This window comes from Ahaetulla prasina, chromosome 2 (assembly GCF_028640845.1).
Source record: "Ahaetulla prasina isolate Xishuangbanna chromosome 2, ASM2864084v1, whole genome shotgun sequence".
Classification (NCBI taxonomy): Eukaryota; Metazoa; Chordata; class Lepidosauria; order Squamata; family Colubridae; genus Ahaetulla; species Ahaetulla prasina.
The window spans coordinates 232,577,716-232,602,290 of NC_080540.1; the positions used below are offsets into that span (position 1 = coordinate 232,577,716).

Below are 24,575 nucleotides of genomic sequence, written 5' to 3' on the forward strand. Positions count from 1 at the left end.
ACCATGTCCTTCCTAGCTCTCTTATATGGAGATGAAAAGGTGACTTGATTGATCCAAGAGATGGTTAATGCTCTCTGTGGGAAAAATTATTCCAGCATCCTTGAAATAAGTTCTGGGCACCCTATCCTTAAAGGAGGACTATCCCAAACTTCACTTTGGGGTGAAGGTAGTTAAATATGTGGTGATTGATGTAGCCCGAAGAAAATAGATTATTTGGCCTCTTTCAAGGCCCGAATACAGAATGGTTATGACTTTAGTTACTATAGTTCAGTGATGGCTAACCTTTTTGCCATTGCATGCCAGGAGGGGGGGGTCACCCATGTGCATGCCCACACCCATAGTTCTATGTGCCCTGCCCCCATGCATGTGCACATGACCCCCCCATGCTTCTGGCACGTGATGGTGTGGTAGGCCCATTTTTTGCTCTCCTCAGTCTCCAGAACCTTTCAGGAGGGCCACCCCCAGAGGCCCTCCGGAGGCCAAAAACAGCCCATTTGCCAATTTCCAGTGGGACTGGAGAGCCCATTTTTTGCTGTCCCCACCAGAAATTGGCAAATGGGCCATTTCTGGCCTCCGGAGGGTCTCTGGGGAGGGGAAGTCTTTTCAGACTCCTAGAAAGGCTCTGGAGGCCGGGGAGAGAGAAAAACAGCCCTTCCCCATCACTCCCCAAGGTCCTCCGGAGGCAGGAAACAGCCTGTTTCCCTACTTCTGGTGGGCCCAGAAGGCCTGAAAACCAGCTGACCAGTGTGTGCATGTACATCAGAGCTGAGCTCCCATGGCCACCGATATGGCTACGTGTGCCACCTTTGGCACACGTGCCATAGGTTCGCCATCACGGCTATAGTTGATGAACTTCATTGTGATCTTAATATCTCCTTGATCAAAGATTTCTTTGTTGAGATCTTTGAGTCTCCTGTTGCTTATTAGATCATTAACTATGGCATTCCTAGGGACTGTCTAGGGACGCTTGCTCCTGGGGAGGAAAGCTATGGCAAATCTAGACAGCGTACTAAAAAGCAGAGACATCACCCTGCCAACAAAAGTGCGTATAGTCAAGGCTATGGTTTTCCCAGTTGCAATGTATGGCTGTGAAGGCTGGACCACAAGAAAGGCTGAGCGCCAAAGAATTGAGGCCTTTGAACTTTGGTGCTGGAGAAGACTCCTTCTCCAGTTCCTTGGACTGCAAGGCGAACAAACAAGTCAGTCCTAGAGGAGATCAACCTTGACTGTTCTTTAGAAGGCCAGATCCTGAAGATGAAACTGAAATACTTTGGCCACCTAATGAGAAAGAAGGACTTACTGGAGAAGAGCCTAATGCTGGGAAAGATTGAGGACAAAAGAAGAATGGGGCGACAGAGAACGAGGTGGCTGGATGGAGACACTGAAGCAGTAGGCATGAGTTTAAATGGACTCCAGAGGATGGTGGAGGACAGGAAGGCCTGGAGGAACGTTGTCCATGGGGTTGCGATGGGTTGGACACAACTTTGCAACTAACAACAACAAGGGACTGTCTGTGAGCGTTAGGGTTGGGTGGCAGTATTTTATGGTCATTCTGTTCCTATCTCAACAGGCAGTTCCAGTCAAAAGCACTCAGGCAATTTGACCTGGTGGTCATTTCCTTGTAGTCAGGCATGAAGAATCAGGACCACACCTCAAGTTCCAGTTAAGATGGTTTATTAATCATGCCTATTCACAAGAATCTAGACAACTAATGGTCAACACTAAATTGGTTAGATAAAAGTCAACAAATGCAAGAAGAGTTAGACTTAGACCCTTTGTGGAAATATAACAACTCTGGGTTAATTACTCGCTTGATTCTGTCCCCAGGTTCTGCCTGTTCTTCCGCTATAGTAAATGGCCACAGGAGTTATTTCCTTCTCCCTTGTTATTCAGCAAAAAATTGCTTTGGGAAATCATCCAAATGTTCAGGGTGTGATACCATCATATGCTGATTATACTCAGTTTTGTACTGCAAAACTGTACTGCAAATACAATGAATGCTCTTCCCCTCACAAGGCCCACCAGGAGAATGTCTCAACATTCTGTCCCGGGGCAGGAGGCTATCATGCTGTGGATGGGGTGATGCCACCTAAAGTTGAATCCAAACAAGACGTAGTTACATTTTGTTCATTGCAGTTGTCCCGGCCTTGAACTCTTGAAGGGATGACATTGTCCCAAGGAAGTAGGTCCATTATTAGCAGTCTTTCTGGATTTGTGGCTATTGCAGGTAGACATTGTGGCAGTGTACAGCTTTAATAAATAAATGTTTCTCATTTTATTGGATGATTATCTACGTAAATTGAAAATAAAAGTTTTGCGCATGCGCCAAGATGGCGCGTTGAGGATCTTCGGCGGTGCGGTTGGTGGCCTTTCCGGGGGTCTGGGACCGAGAGGGGCTGTTTTTGGGCCCTCTCGGTCCCGGACCCTGCCGGGAGAACATCTGAAGCGGCGTTTGGGCTGGGGCTGGCCGGGACCGGAGCCTCGGAACAGCTGATAGGCTCGGCGGTCTCGGCGGCTTCGGCTTCGGCTCCGGCGGCTTCCTCCGGCGGCTTCCTAGGCCTGTTTGGGGCGGCGTCTCCACGGCCGGCTTGGGGCGGTGGCCGCTCGGTGGGGGGCTCAGCTGCTTGGCGGCTCCCTCAGCGGCCGCTCGGTGGGGGGCTCAGCTGCTTGGCGGCTCCCTCAGCGGCTCCCTCCGGAGCCTCGGAACAGCTGGTGGGCTCGGAGGCTTCGGCGGCTTCAGCGGCGTCCTCGATGCCTCCCACGGCCGGCCTGGGCCTGCGGTCGTTTGGCGGTGGGCTCGGCGGCCCTGTGGTGGCTCGGAGGCGGCGCGGCGGGGGCTCTGTGGCTCCCTCGGCGGCTCGGCGGCTCCCTCGGTGTCTCCCTTGGCCTGCTGGGGGTGGCGGCCGCGGCCGTGGCGGTCGCTGTATGACTTTCGGGTCTGGCGGCGGCGGCGGCGGCCTTCCCCCAGGGGCTAAGACTTTTTTCATCGATGCCGGAGAGGGCCTGGCCGGACTTCCTCCCCTCGGCTCTTGGCGTTTTCTCGCCGTTTCCTCTGTCCTCTGGTGGGCCATGGCTGGGGTGATGGCCGCGGTGGTTGCGCCTGGCCCTCGGGCTCCGCCGGCGGTGGCAGCGGCGGCGGACGGCCTCCCCTACTCCCAGGGGCCGAGGACTTTCTATCAACGTTTGAGAACTTTTGAGTACTTTTCTCCATCATTTGCCAGAGACGAGGAGACAGGAGAAGATCGGTCGCTGAGTGGTAGCGCAGGGGGTCGGATGTGTCATCTGGAGGGTTCGGCCCGCCGAGGGAGGAGTTGGAGGTGAGGCTGGCCCTCTTTTAGACCCCCCTTTTTCTGACATCAAGGCCCAGAGTGACTGTAACACCAAGGCCGTACGGACTGACTTGGAGGAGAATGGCTTATCATCTGGACCTGGGAAAGTGGGGCCGTTTGGGTTTGGGGGTAGAATAACGGCCCCACGGAATCCTGGAAGTCCATTGTCCATCTCGCCAGCCAGGGACTCTAGTCTTGCTGCAATGACATTTTGCCATCTTGACCGGCTTGGATGGACTGCTGACTGTGCTGTATTTTTATTGATGCGAAGATTTTCAACTGCGGACCTTCTTGCCCTGCGAGATTCCCCTCTCTCACAGGTCTGGCCCTCCACACTATCGAGGGCACATCTCGAGGACGGGTTTTGGAACCCCGAGAGTTGGCATGCGAAATCTAGGAGGCTTAGGGGATTTTTAATGAACTGTTTTAATCGTTTTTTACCAGGGAGTTTTAAGGGGAATTTTAAGGGGGGGAGGGAAACTGACGGGTTTGGTTCTGGGGGGTGGATGGGCCCATCAGGGAAGGGGCTAGGTCCACCATGTGTTGTGTAACTTAATAGGTCCTGGGGTTATGGCGAGGGGTGTCGTTCCAGTTTGTCAGGGTCGAGCTATTATTACGGTAAGTGGGAGAGGCAGATATGACGGAAGGGGGGGGCCACATCAGGTTTTGGGGGCTCGCCCTCGCTGTTTACGAGCGATTGCGTGCTCCGGCCCCAGAATTTCCGTGACCCGAGTGGCCAGGATAATCGGGACCTGGGCCTCCGGCTGATGTTATGTAATGCCAGGTCCGCGGTTAATAAAGCCCCCCTGATTTCAGATCTTATTCAGGAAGGGACCGCGGACGTTATGGGCGTTACGGAGACCTGGTTGGGCACTGAAGGGGGGGTTCCCCTAGTGGAGATGTGCCCACCAGGCTTCCGAGCATTCCATCAGCCGAGGGCCCAGGGTAGGGGTGGAGGGGTGGCGGTTATCATCAAGGAGAGTCTGGAGCCGAGGGAGACCACTGTGCCTCAGATAGCTGGGTGTGAATCCCTCTTCGTGAAGTGGGGTCGTAGAACTCAGGTGGGCTTGTTGATCACGTACCTGGCTCCTTGCTGCGTGACTACAGCCCTGCCTGAGTTGTTAGAGTTGCTGGCCGGGTTGGCAGTTGAGACCCCCAGACTGCTGGTCATGGGGGATTTCAATTTGCCATCAGCCGGCGTAGCATCCTCGACAGCTCAGGAGTTCATGGCTTCCATGACGGCCATGGACCTGATTCAGTTAATTGACGGCCCTACCCACGTCGGGGGAGGTACCCTAGACCTGATTTTTATCTCTGGCCAGTGGTTTAATGATCTGGTTTTAAATGATTTAGTTGTGGAACCTTTGTCATGGTCAGATCATTTTCTCCTTCGTCTAGACTTTCTGACCGCTACCCACCATCGCAGGGAGACGGAACCAATGCGTTGGTTCCGTCCCAGGTGCCTGATGGACCCGGAGAGGTTCCTGACGGAGCTTGGGTCGTTTCCCGAACACCTGTCCCACGACTCGACTGAAGAGCTAGTTGCGGCCTGGGAACGGGCCGCGGCTGGAGCTTTGGACCGTGTCGTGCCTTTGCGGCCTCTGACCCGGCGCCAGTCTCAACCAGCTCCTTGGTTCTCCGAGGAGCTGAGGGAGATGAAGCGCCGGAGAAGACGCCTAGAGAGTGCCTGGAGATCCAGCCGCTCTGAGGCTGACGGACACTAGTTAGGTCCTATAGTAGGACCTACCTAGTGGCAATGAGGGTTCTTGAGCGTTCTCGTTCCTCCCTCATTGCGTCGGCAGATAACCGCCCGGCCGCCCTGTTTGGGTGACCGCTCGCTCCTCCAACAGGAGGCGGGAGGACCCCTACAAGGCGTGCCGAGGAGTTTAACGGTTATCTATCGACAAAATCGTTCAGCCGGGACGGATTGGATCAAAATTGGGTAGATCCAGGCGAGGGTTCCGAGGCCCGTCTTGTTGAGGTGGTTTGGGATGGCTTTGATCCTGTGACTCCGAGGACATGGACAGGTTGCTGGGCAGGCTGAACGCCACCACATGTTTACTGGATCCGTGCCTCCTGGTTAGTACTGGCTACTCAGGAGGTGACACGAGGCTGGCTCAGGGATTACAAATGCTTCTCTGCGGAGGGGTCTTTCCGCGGCCTTGAAAGAGGCTGTGGTGAGACCCCTCCTCAAGAAGCCTTCCTGGACCCAGCTGTTTTAGGAACTATCGCCAGTCTCCAATCTTCGCCACGGCGAAGGTTGTAGAGAGTGTGGTGGCATGTCAGCTACCCCAGTACCTGGATGAAGCTGTCTATCTAGACCCGTTCCAGTCCGGCTTCCGGCCCGGATACAGTACGGAGACAGCTCTGGTGGATGATCTCTGGAGGGCCAGGGATAGGGGTTACTCCTCTGCCCTGGTCCTATTAGACCTCTCAGCGGCTTTTGATACCATCGACCATGGTATCCTGCTGCGCCGGTTGGAGGGGTTGGGAGTGGGAGGCACCGTTTATCGGTGGTTCTCCTCCTACCTCTCTGACCGGATGCAGACGGTGTTGACAGGGGGGCAAAGATCGACTCCAAGGTGCCTCATGTGTGGGGTGCCGCAGGGTTCGATTCTCTCACCCCTCCTGTTCAACATCTATATGAAGCCGCTGGGTGAGATCATCAGTGGCTTTGGGGTGAGATACCAACTGTACGCTGATGATACCCAGCTGTACTTTTCCACCCCGGGCCACCCCAGTGAAGCTGTCAAGTGTTGTCCCGGTGTCTGGAAGCCGTGCGGGTCTGGATGGGGAGGAACAGGCTCAAACTTAATCCCTCCAAGGCGGAGTGGCTGTGGATGCCGGCACCTCGGTACAGTCAGCTGCAGATGCGGCTGTCTGTCGGGGTGAATCATTGGCCCGATGGAGAAGGTACGCAACTTGGGCGTGCTCCTGGATGGCCGGTTGTCCTTTGAAGACCATTTGGCGACCGTCTCCAGGAGAGCATTTTATCAGGTTCGCCTGATCCGCCAGTTGCGGCCCTTCCTGGACCGGGATGCCTTATGCACAGTCACTCATGCCCTTGTTACCTCTCGCCTGGACTACTGCAATGCTCTCTACATGGGGCTCCCCTTGAAGAGCACCCGGAGACTTCAGCTAGTTCAGAATGCGGCTGCGCGGGTTATTGAGGGAGCGTCTCGGGGCTCCCACATAACACCTATCCTGCGCAGACTGCACTGGCTACCTGTGGTTTTCCGGGTGCGCTTCAAGGTATTGGTTACCACCTTTAAAGCGCTCCATGGCTTAGGACCGGGCTATCTACGGGACCGCCTACTGCCGGCTTCTATCTCCCATCGTCCGGTACGCTCCCACAGAGAGGGACTCCTCAGGGTGCCGTCAGCCAAACAGTGTCGACTGGCGGCCCCCAGGGGGAGGGCCTTCTCTGTGGGAGCTCCGACCCTGTGGAACGAACTTCCCCTCGGACTCCGACAATTACCTGACCTTAGGACCTTTCGCCGCGAACTTAAAACTTATTTATTTCATATGGCTGGACTAGCCTGATTTTTATTTTTATTAGATGGGTTTTTAAAATTGTGTTATTTTACAGGGGAGTATGTTTTTAACGTTTTGGGCATTTAAATCAGTTTTTTAAGGGTTGTTTTAAATTATTGTGTGTATTTATATTTTATCTGCCTGTTCACCGCCCTGAGTCCTTCGGGAGAAGGGCGGTATACAAATTAAAATATTATTATTATTATTATTATTATTATTATTATTATTATTATTATTATTATTATTATTATTATTATTATTATTATTATTATTATTACTTAAATTTTCTTCTGAGGTTAATAAAAGGAAAATATTGCATTTATTCTGACTAGACATTTGGAGTGATAGGAAGCCAGTATGGTCTAGTGGTTAAGACATCAGGCTAGAACCTAGGAGACTGTGAATTCTAATCCCTTTTTAGTCATGAAAGCTGTCTAGGTGACTTTGGGCCAGTCACTCTCTCTCAGCCCAAGCCTCACAAGGTTGCTCTTATGGGGGAAATAGTATTAGGTATGTTCCTTGCCTTGAGTTATCTATAAAAATAATAAAGGCAAGATAAAAACATTAAATAAAATGTTTATTGATGGTCTGTTGATATCATTATAATAAATATAATAAAGTGTTCCATCTTAAAAGGATTATTTTTGTAGCCTACTGTATCAAATACAATGAATGGTATAAGCTTGTTTGACACGTAAATACAGGTAGTCCTCGACTTATGAACCCAACTGAGCCCAAAATTCCTGTTGCTAAGTAAGGCATTTGTTAAGTGAATTTTGCCCCATTTTACAGCCTGTCTTGCCACAGTTGTTCAGTTAGTAGCACAGTGGTAAAGTTAATATGGCTTCCCCATAGACCTTGCTTATCAGAAGGTCGCAAAACGTAATCACATGACCCTAAGATACTGCAACTGTCATAAGGATAATATTGAATTGAATAATTCAGGATTAAAGAAGTTTTCTTTTTTATTGTAAGGTTTAGAAGTATCAAGTAGTCTGGTTAGGATTTAAGATCAGTGACTTCCATAAAATATTATAATACGTATTGGAAGAAGTCAATGAAAAGCATATATGGTCCAACATATAGGTCTTTATCAGGTCACTAGGAGACAAACATGACTCAATGGAGTAGGTAAGTATTTTGTCAGTAGATATCCCTGTTTTGCTTACTTGCTTATTACGAACCATCATAATTTGTGAAAATGTTACTCTTATATAAGGAACAGAAATGAAATTGATAGTATTTGGTAGTTCTTACAAAATCAATGGATGGTAGAGGACAGGAAGGCCTGGAAGAACATTATCCATGGGGTTTGCGATGGGTCGGACACGACTTCACAAGTAACAACAACAGCAACAAAATCAATTGTTCATGTGGTACAAATCCCCTATTTTTCCTTAGCTGCTTCTTCAGTAAGATCTCTTATCAAATGGGTTAACAGGAGAATATTGTTAGGTAGTAGATAAACTGCTTACATTTTTTGATCCTTGTTTCATTTGTAGTGATGATTGATGCTTCAACTGGTGTGGGGGAGGACAGTGACATGGAATAAATAAAATCCTAGGGGGAAAAAATTTTCTGCCCAATTTCTTGTCTCTCCTTTTACTTAATGCAACAATCCTTTTATTTAAAATACATCCTGTTGGTAGAATATCAAGCAGTGATTTCTGTAGTAGGGTAGTCCCCAATTACCACAACTGAGCCCAAAATTTATGTTGCTAAATGGGAAATTTGTTAAGTGAGTTTTGCCCCATTTTACAACTTTTCTCGCCACATTTGATAAGCGAATCACTGCAGTTCTTTAATTAGTAACAGTTGTTAAGGGAATCTGGCTTCCCCATTGACTTTGCTTGTCAGAAGGTCGCAAAATGGGATTGCATAAGTCTGGGACACTGCAACCAACATAAATGTGAGTCAGTTGTTAAGCATCTGAATGTAAATGATGATGGGCCATGGGGCAAATGATCATAAATAACTTTTTTCTGTTCTGTTGTAAATTGAGGAGTGCCTGTAGATCGTGAGATCAAGAACCAAACTATTCTTTCATATTGTCTGTATGCCAGTTCAGTTGCTGATGCAAGTTGTAGGTTTTGTGTTGGGACATGATGCATCTTTTGCTTTTTCTCCCTTGCCCTGCTGATTCCTATGAATGCAATGGACTGCAAACCAAATGATTTTTTCAATGCAAAAAAAGCTGGATGTACAATTCAAAAATTATGTCTCCATTTCCTAATTCTTTTTAGAAAAGAATAAGTCTTTAAATAATTTAATCTGCTTTCGAAAATCAAATGTTCTGATAAGCTTTTCTTATCAAAGTTGAGATGAATTTTTCTCATGAATTAAATATTCATAGTTTTACATGAGATAACCTTAAGCTGAATGATTTTAGTACCATATTAGTGGGTTTGAAAAGCTAATGTGGATCTTGATTGGTACATAAAATGTTGCATATAAATTAAACATTAAAAAGGTGGATACAGACAAAACAGCCAGTTCAGTTGTTATCTCCAGTTATATAGTTACAACCTCAAGGACATTCAACCATTCCATATTGTATCTTTCTTTCTGAAAGATGAGTACTTGGGTTCAAGTAACATTTCAGCCCAGGTATAATTGCATAATTTATAGACCTTTTGAAAAAGAGGTAAACTGTTTTTCATAAATTTTCTGTCTCTTTTCTCTTCACCCCTCACCCCAAATTCTTTTTTTTTTCCTCTTACAGATTGGAGCACTGAAGGATTATTACCATTTTTACCATAGTAAAACAATAAAAAGGTCAGTTCTCTCAAGTAGAGGTACTCACAACTTCATTTCCATGGAGCCAAAGGTAAGCTAATCTAATTAGTCAATCGTGTTTGACGCAAGCCTCTGCATTTTTAATTTGAAACTTTATTCCAGGGGATGTTTACCTGGATAACATCTACAATTACAAGAATTGATTGTCATTTGCTCATTAAGATTCCATTTCATATAAGAAAAGAAGGTAGTATTCTAATGTTTTAAGAATAGTGTGCCATCATTATTTATAGAATACTAGCAACAACATAAATCAATAGTGAATTTTTGAGGTAGAAACTACAGTTAAACTACTTTCTTCATTGTAAGAAAGGGTCACTGCCTAGAAGTACTATAACAAACTATTATATTATATTGACATTCAAATCACCGCAGCATTAATATTAATAATCTTCTATATATATATATAAAAGGACGTATGTATGTATGTATGTATGTATGTATGTATGTATATACGATGCAGCATAACTCTGGAACGGCTCAAGCAATTTCAACCAAACTTGGTACAGATGATTTACTCTCTGGAAAAAAATACTGTGGTGGTAAGACACCCCAACACCCCTTGGTGTGTGTGTGTGTGTGTGTTCCACCATAACTCTGGAATGGCTCGAGCAATTTTAACCAAACTTGCTACACAGATGACTTACTCTCTGGAAAAAAATATGGTGGGGGTAACATACCCCAACACCCCTTGGTGTGTGTGTGTGTGTGTGTGTGTGAGTGTGTTCCAGTATAACTCTGGAATACCTCAAGCAATTTTAACCAAATTTAGTACACAGATGACTTATTATCTGGAAAAAAATGTTTAAACTTTTTGAAAAAAAATTGAGACTTGCATTTTCAATCACAATCAATCGGACACAGAGTCAGTCTAATAAATATTGTGGAATGGATTTGAGATCACCATGTTTCTCCCACAGATAACTTTATTTTGTTTGCTCAAGGGTGGGTTCACCACAGAATTTATTTATTCTTGCTCCTGGAGGGGAAACTAAAAATGTTGTTTATAATCAAGATTTGTCTTAAATTAATATTATTCTTAATTTGAATAATATTTTACTTTATAATCTGTATACTGTGCTTATACTTTTAAAACCCTGTGAATAAAATTGCTTTGATTTGACGCTAAAGATATAATTCATTCCTTTTCCTGTCTAATATAAGACTGGGATAAATAAATACCCGGGCAATGCTGGGTAATCTTCATCAAAACAAGGATTATTTTTTACAAAAATATCTTTTTTCATACATTATTTAGCTTAATTGCTATTATTAATTATTATTATTAAACTGCTTTTATTAAATTATTGCATACCTCATGTTAATGGTTTATAATTTTTGTTTTTCATTTATAACCTTCCCCACAATAAAGCTTTTTAAAAATACTGCCTTTTGTATATAAGGAATCATACTTCTTTTTATTGTGGTGAAACAAATAGATGTGAGTATAACAAGGATTTATCATCACTGGAATTTTTCTCATGCAACAATTATATCATAATATATGATTATTTAAAATATTATCAACTTAAAAAAACTTAATTTGCATCTTAATTCTATTGGTATGCCAGTATGATGTATCTGCTTATGATAATCATATGCTGATGGTGGTGATTGAAGAAGATATATTGGTGTACTGCAAATATTAACTGAGTATAAAGTTGGCTGTGTATTATTTCTTGTTCACAAACAAATGTTAAGACACTTTTATGTTATTTGATGTTATAAATGTGAGAAGAATAGCCTCACATTAAAAGTTAGATACTCATTTTTTGGCAAGTAAGATATGGATAAATGATACTTTGTACATTTTTAAATTTTACTTTGGTGTTTTCATTTTGATTATAAACAAATCTCTAGCTGTGAACTAGAAATACAGTCAGGGCAATTTCTTATGAGAAATGTTATTGGCAAGGTAGGAATGTGATAGGAATAAATCAGACAAACCTTTAGAAAAATAAAAGTTGCTTTATATTAAAAATAATGTGACTCCTCATAGTTATACTTCACTATCTTTATAATTTTCTGATCAACATATCTTTAAAGATTGAAGCTATCATACTTTGAATTAATATAGGATTTACATCCCACCATATTTTAATAACTCTGGATGGTTCACAATAATCAAAAGACACAAATCAATTGCACATTAATTTACTTAAACGGTATGTTAGAAAATCCAACCATCTTTCCTACCCCTTTGCAATGATTTATCATACTAAAAATGATGTTTTGCATTACTGAGCAACAAACTTTATACTTATTCTGTCCATATTAGTATAACAACCAGATTGGCATGTAAAATGCAATCCGTGGAGCTGGAAACTTTCTTTTCCATTTCCCTTTCCCTTCTCCTTCCTCTCTCCTTCCCCTTCTCCTTTCCTTATGCTGCTCATTGGCCTGGATATCATTTTGAGATTGGCAAAATCATAGAGCTGCTTCTTGTTGTGGAAAAAGTGGTAATGATACCTTCTCGTCCACTTTATCTTTATTATCAGACCATCTTAGAAACCTAAGCTCTAGAAAATAAGCAAGTATCATGTTATTATACATTACAGTGTTGATAGCAGCGGTACTGATGGCAGATTAAGGTATTTGAACTTTAAGCTGAAGGAAAACAATTTATTCTTGCACTGGCTTGAACAAATATAATAGTATCCTGATGGAATATAAACATTTAAGACACAGATGTTGAAGTATTTTATTTTGCTTTTTCAACTGGGGTTCACTCATTATATCCCACTTCAAAAAGCAAACCAAAATTACCTCACTTTTGCTCTATTGCAGCACCAAGATAAGAAAGTATTTATATGACATATTCATCAAGTACTCAAACTTAAAATCACTTCACATGTGTTATGTTTATTTTTATTTATTGTCATTATTTTTATAATGGATCTGCCAATTTAGCTAAGCATAAGTAATATTTCAGAGGTGGCTTAGTGCTAAGACACTGAGCTTGTCGATCGAAAGGTCGGCAAAGGTTCAAATCCCTAGTGCTGTGTAATGAGATGAGCTCCCATTACTTGTCCCAGCTTCTACCAACCTAGCAGTTCGAAAGCACCTAAAAATGCAAGTAGAACAATAGGGACTACCTTCAGTGGGAAGGTGTGCCTTTGGCGTTGAGTCATGCTGGCCACATGATCACAGAGACGTCTTCGGACAGCGCTGGCTCTTCGGCTTTGAAACGAAGATGAGCACCGGCCCCTAGAGTCGGGAACGACTAGCACATATGTACAAGGGGAACCTTTACCTTTAGCTTTTAAGTAATATTTCTTACACATTATATATATTATAGTATTCAAGCAGAACCTGCTGACATCTAGGAATTTACAACTAAAACGGTATTTGAATAAGAAATTTGTATTTTGACTATTGCCTTAATAAAGATATACTGGCCATATCATATGTATGTTTACATATATGAAGTGCTATGATTAATTTTAACAATGGCTTGCTGAACAAGCCATAATCATTATTCACACATAGCTCTAAAATTTAAATCATGATTTACAATATACAGTGACTATGTTCACACATCACACTGAGCTAAAACCAAAGAGACTATATTATGATTTAGCACAATATGTGAATCCATCCAGAATGAATATATAAGATAAACATCATATTTTTCAAAGCTCTTAATTTTAAAAAAAGGAAATGTCTCATTGAAGAAGGAAAACAGACAAGTATTGGCACTCAAGATTGAAAATGTTATATACTTGAAAGTTCAAGACTGGCTTCTTAGCTAACTGTTGGATGTCTTTCTCCAAATGCAAAGATGCTTTAATCTTTGCATAGACTTGTCTAATATTATATTTTAGGAAAATCCTGATTCCCGTTATTATAGCTTATTATCCACAAAACACACGTAATAGAGTCTGAATTGTTTTTGTTTCCTAATGACAATAATACTTGGTAGGGTCAGTTTAGAGCATTGAAGTAGTGGATAAAAGGTAATCAATGAGAAAGTACAGTGACGAAGCCTCTGCCAAAATGTATCTGAAAACAGAACTTTGAAAGACAGTTTGTACCAGAGAAAGGATAATGAGCACCTTAAACACTACTATTCTCCTCAACATCCAAACACTGCTTTTAATTAAAAATTAAAATAAATATCAAAAATGATTATTTCCAAGTGGTGCACATTACCACAGCTACTTGTTTTTAATGAACATTTGGATTTAGCTTACACTTTGTCAGAAGATAAAGTAGATGTGAACACCATGGACTGTGTCACATTTTTGGAATGTTGCATTCTGTTTTGGAGGTCCCACAAGAAGGGAGAAAGAAATTGGATCTGTTGATGGCAGACCTGAGAAGGTGCAGCAGAAAGGGTTTAGAAATATCTGATACCTGCTTTGCCCTTGTGTGTTGTTATGATGAATGCTACTACTACTGTGAAGAATATTATGAAAAGCAGTGCTTGCAACAACAATTGTGGAGCTTTGAAGTAGAGCTGCCATCACCATCCTTGGAGGCTGAGCAGGGGCATTGAGAACAGTTGGAGACTAGATCTCAGCTTCTGGTCTGGGATAATCTGGTTCTGCATGATGATGGCTGAGACCAGTCGAGTATGTGCTGAGTTTGGAAAAATGTGAGAATGTAAATGCAGAAATAATTCTTAGTTGAGATGATGCAATGCTTCCCAAATTGGGACTGTGATGGGCAGGGGCACGAATAGTGGGAGGCCACTAAGTAAGATGTTGTAGGAGATCCACATATTCATGTATCTTCTAAGTCCATTTCCCCAGTCCTAGTCCAGATAGAAACATTATCAGGTGACTTGGTCTCTAAGATGCTGGTAAATGTCAGGTCTATGGTATTTAGATTATATCTATCTACAACATGGTTGTTGGTGAGCATATAGACCTGTTGGGTATTACAAACTGGCAGCAATGGAGATGTAGCTCTCATATTTTGTATCCAAGTTTCAGGTCCTGCAGCAGCACAACATAAATTTATGTAGAAGACTCACAATGGTAAGGAGCATTGTGTATGTGGGATTGACCTTGGGAGACAGATTAGACAACTATCATTCAAAGGGTATTTCAGGCCACAGAAGCAGATGGGAAGCATTTCAAATCAGATCTTCCCTAGTTTTCTGGCGAGTAAAAGCAGGAAGATTCTGTATTGTAATTGATTTGTTTCTTGTCTGGCCTATCTTGAAGAGCTAAAGTATTGTCCTTGAGGAGGCTGGTGTGAGTGCTTTTGTATGGAATTGGGCTGGAAAATAAGCTGCGCTACTGTTGGCACTGACTACCTGACCATTTAGCAGCTGCCTTTTACATATTGTCTCATGAGTTCCTAAAGATTCTTTAATGATCTGGCTCTTCAGTTCAGAGCCTCCATGGTGACCACGGACTTATTACAAATAATCACGCCTGGCACATGGTTGACACAGTCTTTATTTTGGAATGTACAAGGACACTGGAATTTGTTTTTGCTGTGGTCAGATCAAATTGTCAAATTGCACATTGTGGGTGCATCGCTAGTGGGACCTTGATGATGAATGAATTCACGGAGATTCAGAGATTTCAGAGACAGCTTGGAAAGTTTTTCGGACGGTTTGGCAGTTGAAGCTGCTGGAGACATGATCTGTCAGTTCAGAATGAGGAGTCATCAGTCTGAGGATTACACCAATTATACATAACTAGCCAAGGCAGACATGATGCCATGGAAAGCCTCAACCAATGTCTGAAAGCTATCAGGATCTGGAATCAGATGAAACAATCCCAAATTAAATCCTACAAATACCAAATTGCTTTTTTCCCCCCTGAAGTAAACAATAGTGACATCATCTGGGATTACTGAAAATGGAATTGTACTTCTTCTGAAGAAGTTGTATTTTTACAACCTTTGGGTTGTAATTTGGTTGGGCTGCTGCAACATATTCTACATGGAGCAGTCTTTGGAGAAACTTTTGTTGGGAAAAAGTATCTGTTGATATTTGAGAATTAAAGTCCCTGTAGAGTCTTGCAAGGGAATGAAATGCAGGGGAAGTCAAGCAAAGTGTTTTGGGAAGTGAGCCTTGAAATAGCAGCTAGTTTTCTTCTATGTATACTCAGAAGCTGTGGCTTATAGTGCACTGTCTTATTAACACAGGTGCATTGTTGCTGAAAACTGCTTAAGACTAATTGCGTAACCTGACCTTTTCTAGAAAGAGTACCTATCTCTAGAGATTCCTATAGCGTATGCTGAGTGTACATTTAGTACATTTAAAAGAAACTTCATTCTTAGAAATAATACGTACTTTCTTTTAAAACTGCAACAATATGTACAAGAATACTGGATATTTTTCTCATAATAATAAGACTATTGTTATCATTTTCTACTTCCTAACTAAACACACAATCCCTAATAGAAAGAACTGGGACCTTCAATATACAAAGATTAATTGCTAAACTACTTACTCGAGGGTTAGCCTTGCTCTATTTGCATTTTTTCCTATCATCTGCACATTAGATACAAACATTTGAAATGGACAATCTATATTTGTACAAGTGAGAAGTGCAAATGGCATTGGTAGTACAGTTGACTGTAGGAGTGTAGATGGCAAAACTACGATAACTAAAAGAGTTACAAGTTACAATAATGACAGTTGGCAAAGCCTACTATGGTTGAATATTTTTTGACAAAGAAATAAGCAGAGGCTTTGATTCAAAGCTTATATTCCCCAGATAATTTTTTTATCAAGCTTTATGTTCTGAAGGTTAATATTTTTATTAGCGTGGGTTACATTTGATTTTTAATTAAAGCTTTGTTATAATAATTTCATTGTCGTTCGTTAATGAAAGGGAAATAACATATTCAAAAGAACTTGAAAGGGGACAAAGAAACATGGAGAGGTACTGCTTGGCCTTGTAGTAGGACAAAATAGGCAGTATCGAGTATAGTGCAGATATGATGTTCCAGGGAGAGAGAAAGAAAGAATTCTCAGTAGAGAAGTTGAAAAATATCCTAGGAGAAAGCAATGACAAACCACTTCCACATTATCGCCAAGAAAACTACTTAGATTCCTGAAGTCTTTAGAAGTCAAGTTCAATTTACAGGACATTCATTACTGTGTAATCCATCTACTGAGTTAATAGAACTATGCATTAAAGGCAACAGACCAACATAATAAAACTAATAAATTAAACCCTGAATGTTGATTCAAGTGTTATAGCTACCATATGGACATAGTAAAAGAATTTCTGAGCCATACATGCAATGTAATTTTTGAAAGGCTCTTTACTCCATATCAATGTAGCATAGCAGTAGCTGTTTTGTTTGGGCCCTCTGTACAGGCAAGAACATAAACAAAAAGTCTTCACGGTATAAGATGCATAACTACATTTTGATAGCTTTCATATGGCCAGAATGTTCTTAAATTGGACTTCAAAGATAACCAAAGAAGAGATCATACTGGTAAGGATCGCGTATCATTTCAAGTAGAGGGGACTGAAAAACAACCTGAACTGGGTTTTAATGACAGTTTGTAGAAGATAATATGTATATTACAGTAACTTACTGTTGCTTTTAGAATTAATAAATGAGGGAATGGTGTTTCTCCAGGGAACATAGCATTCAGGATTCCTTGAGATGTTCTTCAATCTAATCCAATCTAGCATAACACATGGGCTTCCCACTCTTGGTAATATAGTGCCTAAGCCAAACAGATGAATAATAATCACTACTTGCCAAAACTTGTTATTCTTGGAAGCTTAGTAATGGGCAGTATTTATGTTATTGTTGCATTACAACTGCTTCTTGAACCAATTAGTCACTGGATTTGAACAAGATACAGGAATACATTCCTAACCACGAGGACATCAAGATGACAAAACCTGCAACATAATGTATTTTATAATGGGATAGCAGCGACAATATCAACTCTGGTGTGGCTTTCCAGTGATAATGGGGTGAGAATGGGGTGAGAAGGTGGTAAGAATGGGGCTGTGACTGGGCTTTTGGGCAGCAGCAGATTCATATTAGCAACTAAAGCAGGAGTCTCCAACCTTGGCAACTTTAAGCCTGGAGGACTTCAACTCCCAGAATTCCCCAGCCAGCTTTGCTGGAACTTGAAGTCTTCCAGGCTTAAAGTTGCCAAGGTTGGAGACCCCTGAACTAGAAGAGACTCTACCTGATCCAGTCTCCTGGTTCGGGGCAGGGGATGGCAGAGGGCACAGGAGCAAGCAGGAAGCTTCATAATGGGATCAACCAATGTCCTGTGGCTACCATTGGATTGGCCATATGGAGTAGCAATCTAGTCATTTATTTATTTGTTTAAATTTATATATATATTTTTATTTACATTTATATCCCGCCCTTCTCCGAAGACTCAGGGCGGCTTACATTGTGTAAGGCAATAGTCTCATCCTATTTGTATATTTACAAATGCCACGCATCTCACCTCGTGTGACTCCAGGTAGCTTATAATCTGATAAAACAATGTTATGAAAGATTTAAATAGTAGTACAACAAATATATTATTAAAATTGGCAGAGAAATAATTCAGATGGCATGGGAGGGAATACATGGGTGTGGACGTGGGAATCTTCTATTTAATCTACCTAGGACACATCCTCATCTGGACCCCAAGCCAATTGGCAGAACTAGGTTTTAAGGCCCTTATGGGTTGCGTGGGAGTGGACTTCACCTCAAGGGGTTCAGTGTTCCAAAAGGTGGGAGAGATGGTGGGAGAGATGGCAGAAAAGGCTCTTTTCTTTTCTTCGACTGGCAGCCAGAATTCCTTGGCCAGTGGGCTCCTCAGCATGCCCCTTCTGCTGACGTGAATGGGGCAAACCAATCCCATTGGGATGAGATGGTTACTCAGGTAACCTGGACCCATGCCACGCATTTTGTCACATTCACATTCTTTGCCAGTTTCATTCATGTTGGTAGACTGCTGTTACAGTGAGCTTACTGAACTTTAATTATAACTAACTCCAGGACTTTCCTTTCCTCATTGTTTGAAAAGTATGTATGTATTAGTATTGTGATTTGGATTGAACGTTTTTTTGATCAGGGTTGTGGAGGTGTCTTTCTGAGACACGGTTACTGTTTTCTTCCTGGACAAGAAATACATTTGGCAGGGACCCTGAGTCATTCCTGTCATGTAGTTTGGTGTTGTTCCCCTTCCCCATTTTGGTGAGATTAGAGTGATGAGGGTAGAATGGATTTCAGAGAGAGCATGGTTGGTGATGTGTTGTTTAAGAAAGGGCAGTGAGGTAGCTGATACTTGATCTAAGAGATGCTGAATCTGAGGCCTAGGTGTGGAGCAGCCTAGGTTGGAGTGGTGGTGGTGGTAGTGTGGAATGTGCAGTCCTATTAGGATAATGACAGGCAAAGAAAGATAAGGCAGAAAACAAGGAAGAGCCAATTGTCTTGCACATTGCCTGTATGCATGACTGGAAGTCCTCTCTTCTCACCTCATCAATTATCCAAGTGCATTCTCCTGCCCAGGTCTGCAAAACAAGAGAAACATCCACAGCATGCTCGCTCTCTCTCTCTCTCTCTCCCTCCCTCCCTCCCTCCCCTGTGCTTAACCATTCTCTCCCCACAACCCCACCCCACAGAGCAGAAAGATTGGAGAGGAAGAGATTACAACACAATGAACAAGCACACAATGGGGAATACACTAAACTGTTTGCTGAGTGCACTCACAGCTGCCAGTGCCTGTGTATTGTTTTAGTGTGTATTCCCCACTGTGTACCTGCTTACTTTCCTGTAATTCCTTCCTTTCCAATGAAGAGCAATGGGGCCAAGAGGTTAAATGGGCCTCTCCAGACTTACAAAGTACAAATTTATATGCCCTGATCATGTATGTTTGTCATCTTGATTGTTACCCGTTTCAATTCTTGAGTATATTGTAATTTTGCAGCAAATTATAGATAAGAGTATATGATACAATGAGGATGAGCCTGAAAATTAATGTAGCGATATCCAGAATTGTGTTTGACAGAAGAAATAGGATAAACAATTTCAAATTATATATAAAAGTTGGGGGAAAAAACAAAGGAAGGAGAGAGCATATCATGGCAGAATGCTAACTAAAAAAAGGGAAATAGATACAGAAAGATTTTTTTAAAAAAAATCAAATCCTAGTGTAGTGGTAGCATAGTGTGAGGAATAAACATTTGTCAGTAGAAGAAAATACTGCTTCATGTAAGCTCATTTCAATCTTTTTATTATGTGGACGTGAGACTTGAGTATGTCAGGAGAAACCTAGAAGTAAGTTGCATGCAATTGTAATAGGTAATATAAGAAATGTGCCTACTCAAAACAAAAAGACACAGGATCAAGAATGAATGAGTGCTGAATGGATGTGGATTAAATATAAGAATCTAATGAGAGATTAGTCTAAATAGGAAATTCTTTAAGTTGTTTTGGTCAAATGGAGAGAATGAATGAGGATAAAACCTCAGAACAAATATAGCAAGTTTCCAGGTTAAGGATGACCCATAGTTAAGAACAGAACAACATTTGAGTTAAATCCACAATTCAAATTAGAAACATAATGACACAAATTCTTTATATTTATTTATTTATTCATATTTTTATACCGCCCTTCTCCGAAGACTCAGGGCGGTGTACAGCCAATAAAACAACAAGAATCCCCCAAAATTTAAAATACACTATCAAATTTAAAAAACTGATTCAATCGCTGTAACATTAAAATATTAGCTAAAATTTATCAAAACTAAAACCTAGGTAAAACCCTATAAAAAACCCACTAAAATCCCCATACTAAAATCAATCAGGCCACCCCCGCTTGGTGAAAAAAGAAAGTCTTGAGCTCACGCTTAAAGGTCCGGAGATCAGGGAGGAGACGGAGTCCCACCGGCAGCTCATTCCATAAAGCCGGGGCCCCCACAGAGAACGCCCTTCCCCTGGGGGCCGCCAGCCGACATTGACTAGCCGACGGCACCCTAAGAAGACGCTCCCTGTGGGCGTGCAATGGACATATCGGACAATGGGAGGTAACTGTCGGCAGCAGGCGGCCCCGTAAATATCCCGGTCCAATGCCATGGAGCGCTTTAAAGGTGATAACCAACACCTTGAAGCGCACCCGGAAGACCACCGGCAACCAATGCAGCCTACGCAGGAAAGGTGTTACATGGGAGCTACGAGGAGCTCCCTCAATCCCCCGCGCGGCCGCATTCTGCACCAGTTGGAGCCTCCGGGTGCTCCTCAAGGGGAGCCCCATGCAGAGAGCATTGCAGTAATCCAGACGGGAAGTGACGAGGGCATGAGTGACTGTGCATAACGCGTCCCGGTCCAGGAAAGGGCGCAATTGGCGAATCAGGGGAACCTGATGAAAAGCTCCCCTGGCGACGGCTGTCAAATGGTCTTCTAAAGACAGCCGTGCATCCAGGAGAACGCCTAAATTGCGCACCGATTCCCTGGGGGCTAACGATTCGCCCCCCCACAGTCAGCGATGGAGTAAGCTGACTGTGCTGGGACGCCGGCATCCACAGCCACTCCGTCTTGGATGGGTTGAGTCGGAGCCTGTTCATCCCCATCCAGACCCGAACGGCCTCAAGACACTGAGTCATCACATCAACGGCTTCGTTGGGGTGGTTCGGGGTGGAGATGTACAATTGAGTGTCGTCAGCATACAGCTGAGAGCTCACCCCGAAACCACGGATGATCTCTCCCAGCGGCTTCATATAGATGTTGAACAAGAGGGGTGAGAGAATCGACCCCTGCGGCACCCACAATTGAGTTGCCTAGGGGTCTATCTCTGCCCCTCTGTCAACACCGTCTGCGAGCGGTCGGAGAGGTAGGAGGAGAACCACCGTAAAACGGTGCCTCCCACCCCCAAGCCCTCCAACCGCCGCAGCAAGATACCATGATAGATCTAACAGGACAAGAACAGAGGAACAACCTCTGTCCCGTGCCCTCCAGAGATCATCAACCAACGTGACCAAAGCCGTCTCTGTGCTGTACCCAGGCCTGAAACCAGACATGAATGAGGATCAGTTTACAAAACATTGGCTTTAATTACTATTACTTACTAGCCTGCTTTCTTTCTACCCTTTGAATTATATAGTTAACCATAAGAGAGAATGGTATTAGATGATATGCCATGTATATGGATATACGATGGATGCAAATTCATGCATGGGTAAATTATGATGCACAACTGTGTTTATCATTTTATGACTGAGAGATAATGTAGATAATCGTACTTAACATTTTTATTTTATGAAAGATGTATACATATGCTCTGTGGAATAATTAATATTAAACAATTTTAAACCACATTAATTGAAAGTATTCCATTTATATTGCAGGATAGTTTATGAAAGGCTGCACTTCCATTTTTATTAAAATAAAATATTGCATACTAAATTCCATTTATATAATGTACTTAACATCAGTCATATTTATTGCAGTGCTGCTTTGTCTATAAAGTTTAGATTGGCATTATGTTTTTTTCTCCTTAGGTATAAATTATTTATTAAAAAATTTAAAAGAATATGTTAAATATCCATATAAAAAGAAGACACAAAGACACAAAGACACAAAAAAATAAAATAATGAGAAAATAAACAAAGTTTACAATTATCATAAAATTCACATATTATATAATTAATTCAGTGTGTAGAACCACATTAATTATAATTTTAAGAAATAACTAGAAATCTCAATAAAACTCAAACATATTAATATTGATGTCATTTGTTATTCTTTCAAAAATAATACATAATTGTGTAAATGGAAAACAAGGGGAAAAGGGGGGGAAATGAATCAAGAGAGAAAAAAAAGAGAAAAATCAGTAAACATAAAATTGAAAAACTAAATAGTTTTAAATTTCTTCCATACGGATGATTACATCAGCACATTTTTAAAGATTGAAATTTTCTAATTACTGCTTTTATATTATTTCTTCCTTAAAAACTGTACTCTTTGCATAGTATTTGTCTTAATTTTCTTTTCCTAACTTAAAAGTTATAACAATTGAACAATTTCTTAAATGCCATTTTCATTGCAGCCAGTCTTTGATTTACAACAAAAATTGGGACCAGAATTTCTATTGATAGGTGATATAATCTGGTTTGCTTCACAATGGCAGTTACCATTGTTAACCAAATTCCAGGATCATTAAACAAGGCAAATTCCTGGCATTTTCCTACAATGAATGGCTGTACACCGCCCTGAGGCTGTACACCGCCCTGAGTCCTTCGGGAGAAGGGCGGTCTAGAAATCTAAATAATAAATAATAAATAAATAAATGAATCAGTGGGGAAGCCATCAGGAAATTGCTAACTAAAAGAAAAAAGTGTGAGAGGGAGGCAGCAAGCAGGTAAATAAGGGGTAAGGGTCTGGGAGGCTGTGAGATGGTGCAAAAGCATATGGGGGAAATGGAGTATGGTTTGGGGAGGGTGCACAAAGGTGCAAGAGAGAAGTTGGTCCAGCTATTTCTGACCTGCCCTTCCCCAATGACTTTCTGGGGACACTGGCAAGGAGGTTGCAAACGCATGTGATTGTGGGATGCTGCAACCGATTGTAAGCAGTTGTCAAGTTCCCAGTTTGCAATCATACAACTGAAAGAATGATGGGACAGCTAGAACTCCAAGGACTGGTCAACAACCATTTGTTCATGGTCATAGGTCAAGGATTTCCTGCATTTGCTAAACACACTTCATACCATCCCAAGGTAGTTAAGAGTCAGTGGAATTACTTTAACAGCCAAGAGTTTAAAAATTAGTATGGGTTGCTATTCACATTTTTTTGCAGTGTAAAATATTCATAAGATCCATTTGATTCCAAAGTTCTTTTTCTAACAAGCAGGCTAAATCAACAAATTATTCATCCCTGGCAGCTCATGTCATCCAGAAAAGGCCCATTTCAGCCCTTAAAAAAAAAATAACACTGTAATCTAATTAATGTAATGTTGCTACATCTTTTATTTACAGAAGAATCGCAATCCAGTTGTTAATTATTTTCTAGGTACATTTGTGTACTTCCGTTCAGAAAAAAGAAGTTTTAAAAAAGTGACCATGTAGTTTGTTCCTGGGGGGTTGACCCTTTTCCTATGCCTCTCTTGTGGAAGGTAGGATGAAAGCTTTTTAGTTCTATGTTTTGATAGCACCGACCTTACTCACATCAGGGAGTCCAGAGTTCAAAAGAAAATAATGTGTAACTGGACCTCAGGTCAAGAAAATCAAATGAGGATAAAGCTCTGCACTGGCCTAGAAAAACTGGGCATTGTTTTCCTTGTTAAAGAGCTTTAATTAGATGTGATAGCAATTTTGCAGCTAGCCTGCTAAGCAACAGGAAATTGGGAACAACAAAAACTGCCAGTTTATTTACTGCCAGATAATACACAAGGTTAATATTCAGAGGAAGAAAGTACTCACTTCAAAAAAAAGCAATTTTAAAATAACTTTAATTTTAAAATCACTTTCCATGGTTCCTAAGATGTCTGTAAGAGGCGTGCATAAGAGCACAAACGTGCCTACCGTTCCTGTCCTATTGTTTCCATTAATTATATCCAATTAATATAGTTATTACATACTTATGATTATATATATGCTTATATATTATATAGTTATTTTCATGCTTATGCTTATATATACTGTTGTGACTAAATAAATAAATAAATAAATAAATAAATAAATAAATAAATGGTTTCGAGCCATGGAAAGTGAAAGATAAAGTAAAAAAATTCACACTCCGAAATATAACAATAGCTATTTTTTTCTGCCTATCTGTTGTATGAATTCAGTGCCTTTATTTTGCATGATTTGGCCACGTATGGTATATGTTTGATCCACTGAAGTACTGATTCAGATTAAACAAAACAATTATTACTTCAAAGACTAACTTTTCAACATGATTCATCCAGGGTTGTTGAAAAAAGCCTAAATGTGTTAGATCTGGACAAACTGTTTTATTTTTTATTTAAAGTAGAAAATATATTTC

General features: G+C 41.8%; 1 protein-coding gene across 4 annotated transcripts in view; it reads left to right on the forward strand.

Moving 5' to 3' along the window:
• Positions 1–24,575, forward strand: part of PCSK5 (proprotein convertase subtilisin/kexin type 5) — a 179,784-nt gene that overhangs the window by 16,282 nt on the left and 138,927 nt on the right. For all 4 annotated transcript variants that reach the window (XR_009153591.1, XM_058170467.1, XM_058170466.1 and 1 more), the window contains exon 2: positions 9,586–9,690. Coding sequence is in view for 3 of the 4 variants with exons in the window: in XM_058170467.1 (XP_058026450.1) it covers positions 9,586–9,690 (105 nt within the window). In the remaining variant the exon portion in view is untranslated. The remainder of the gene's footprint in view (positions 1–9,585; positions 9,691–24,575) is intronic.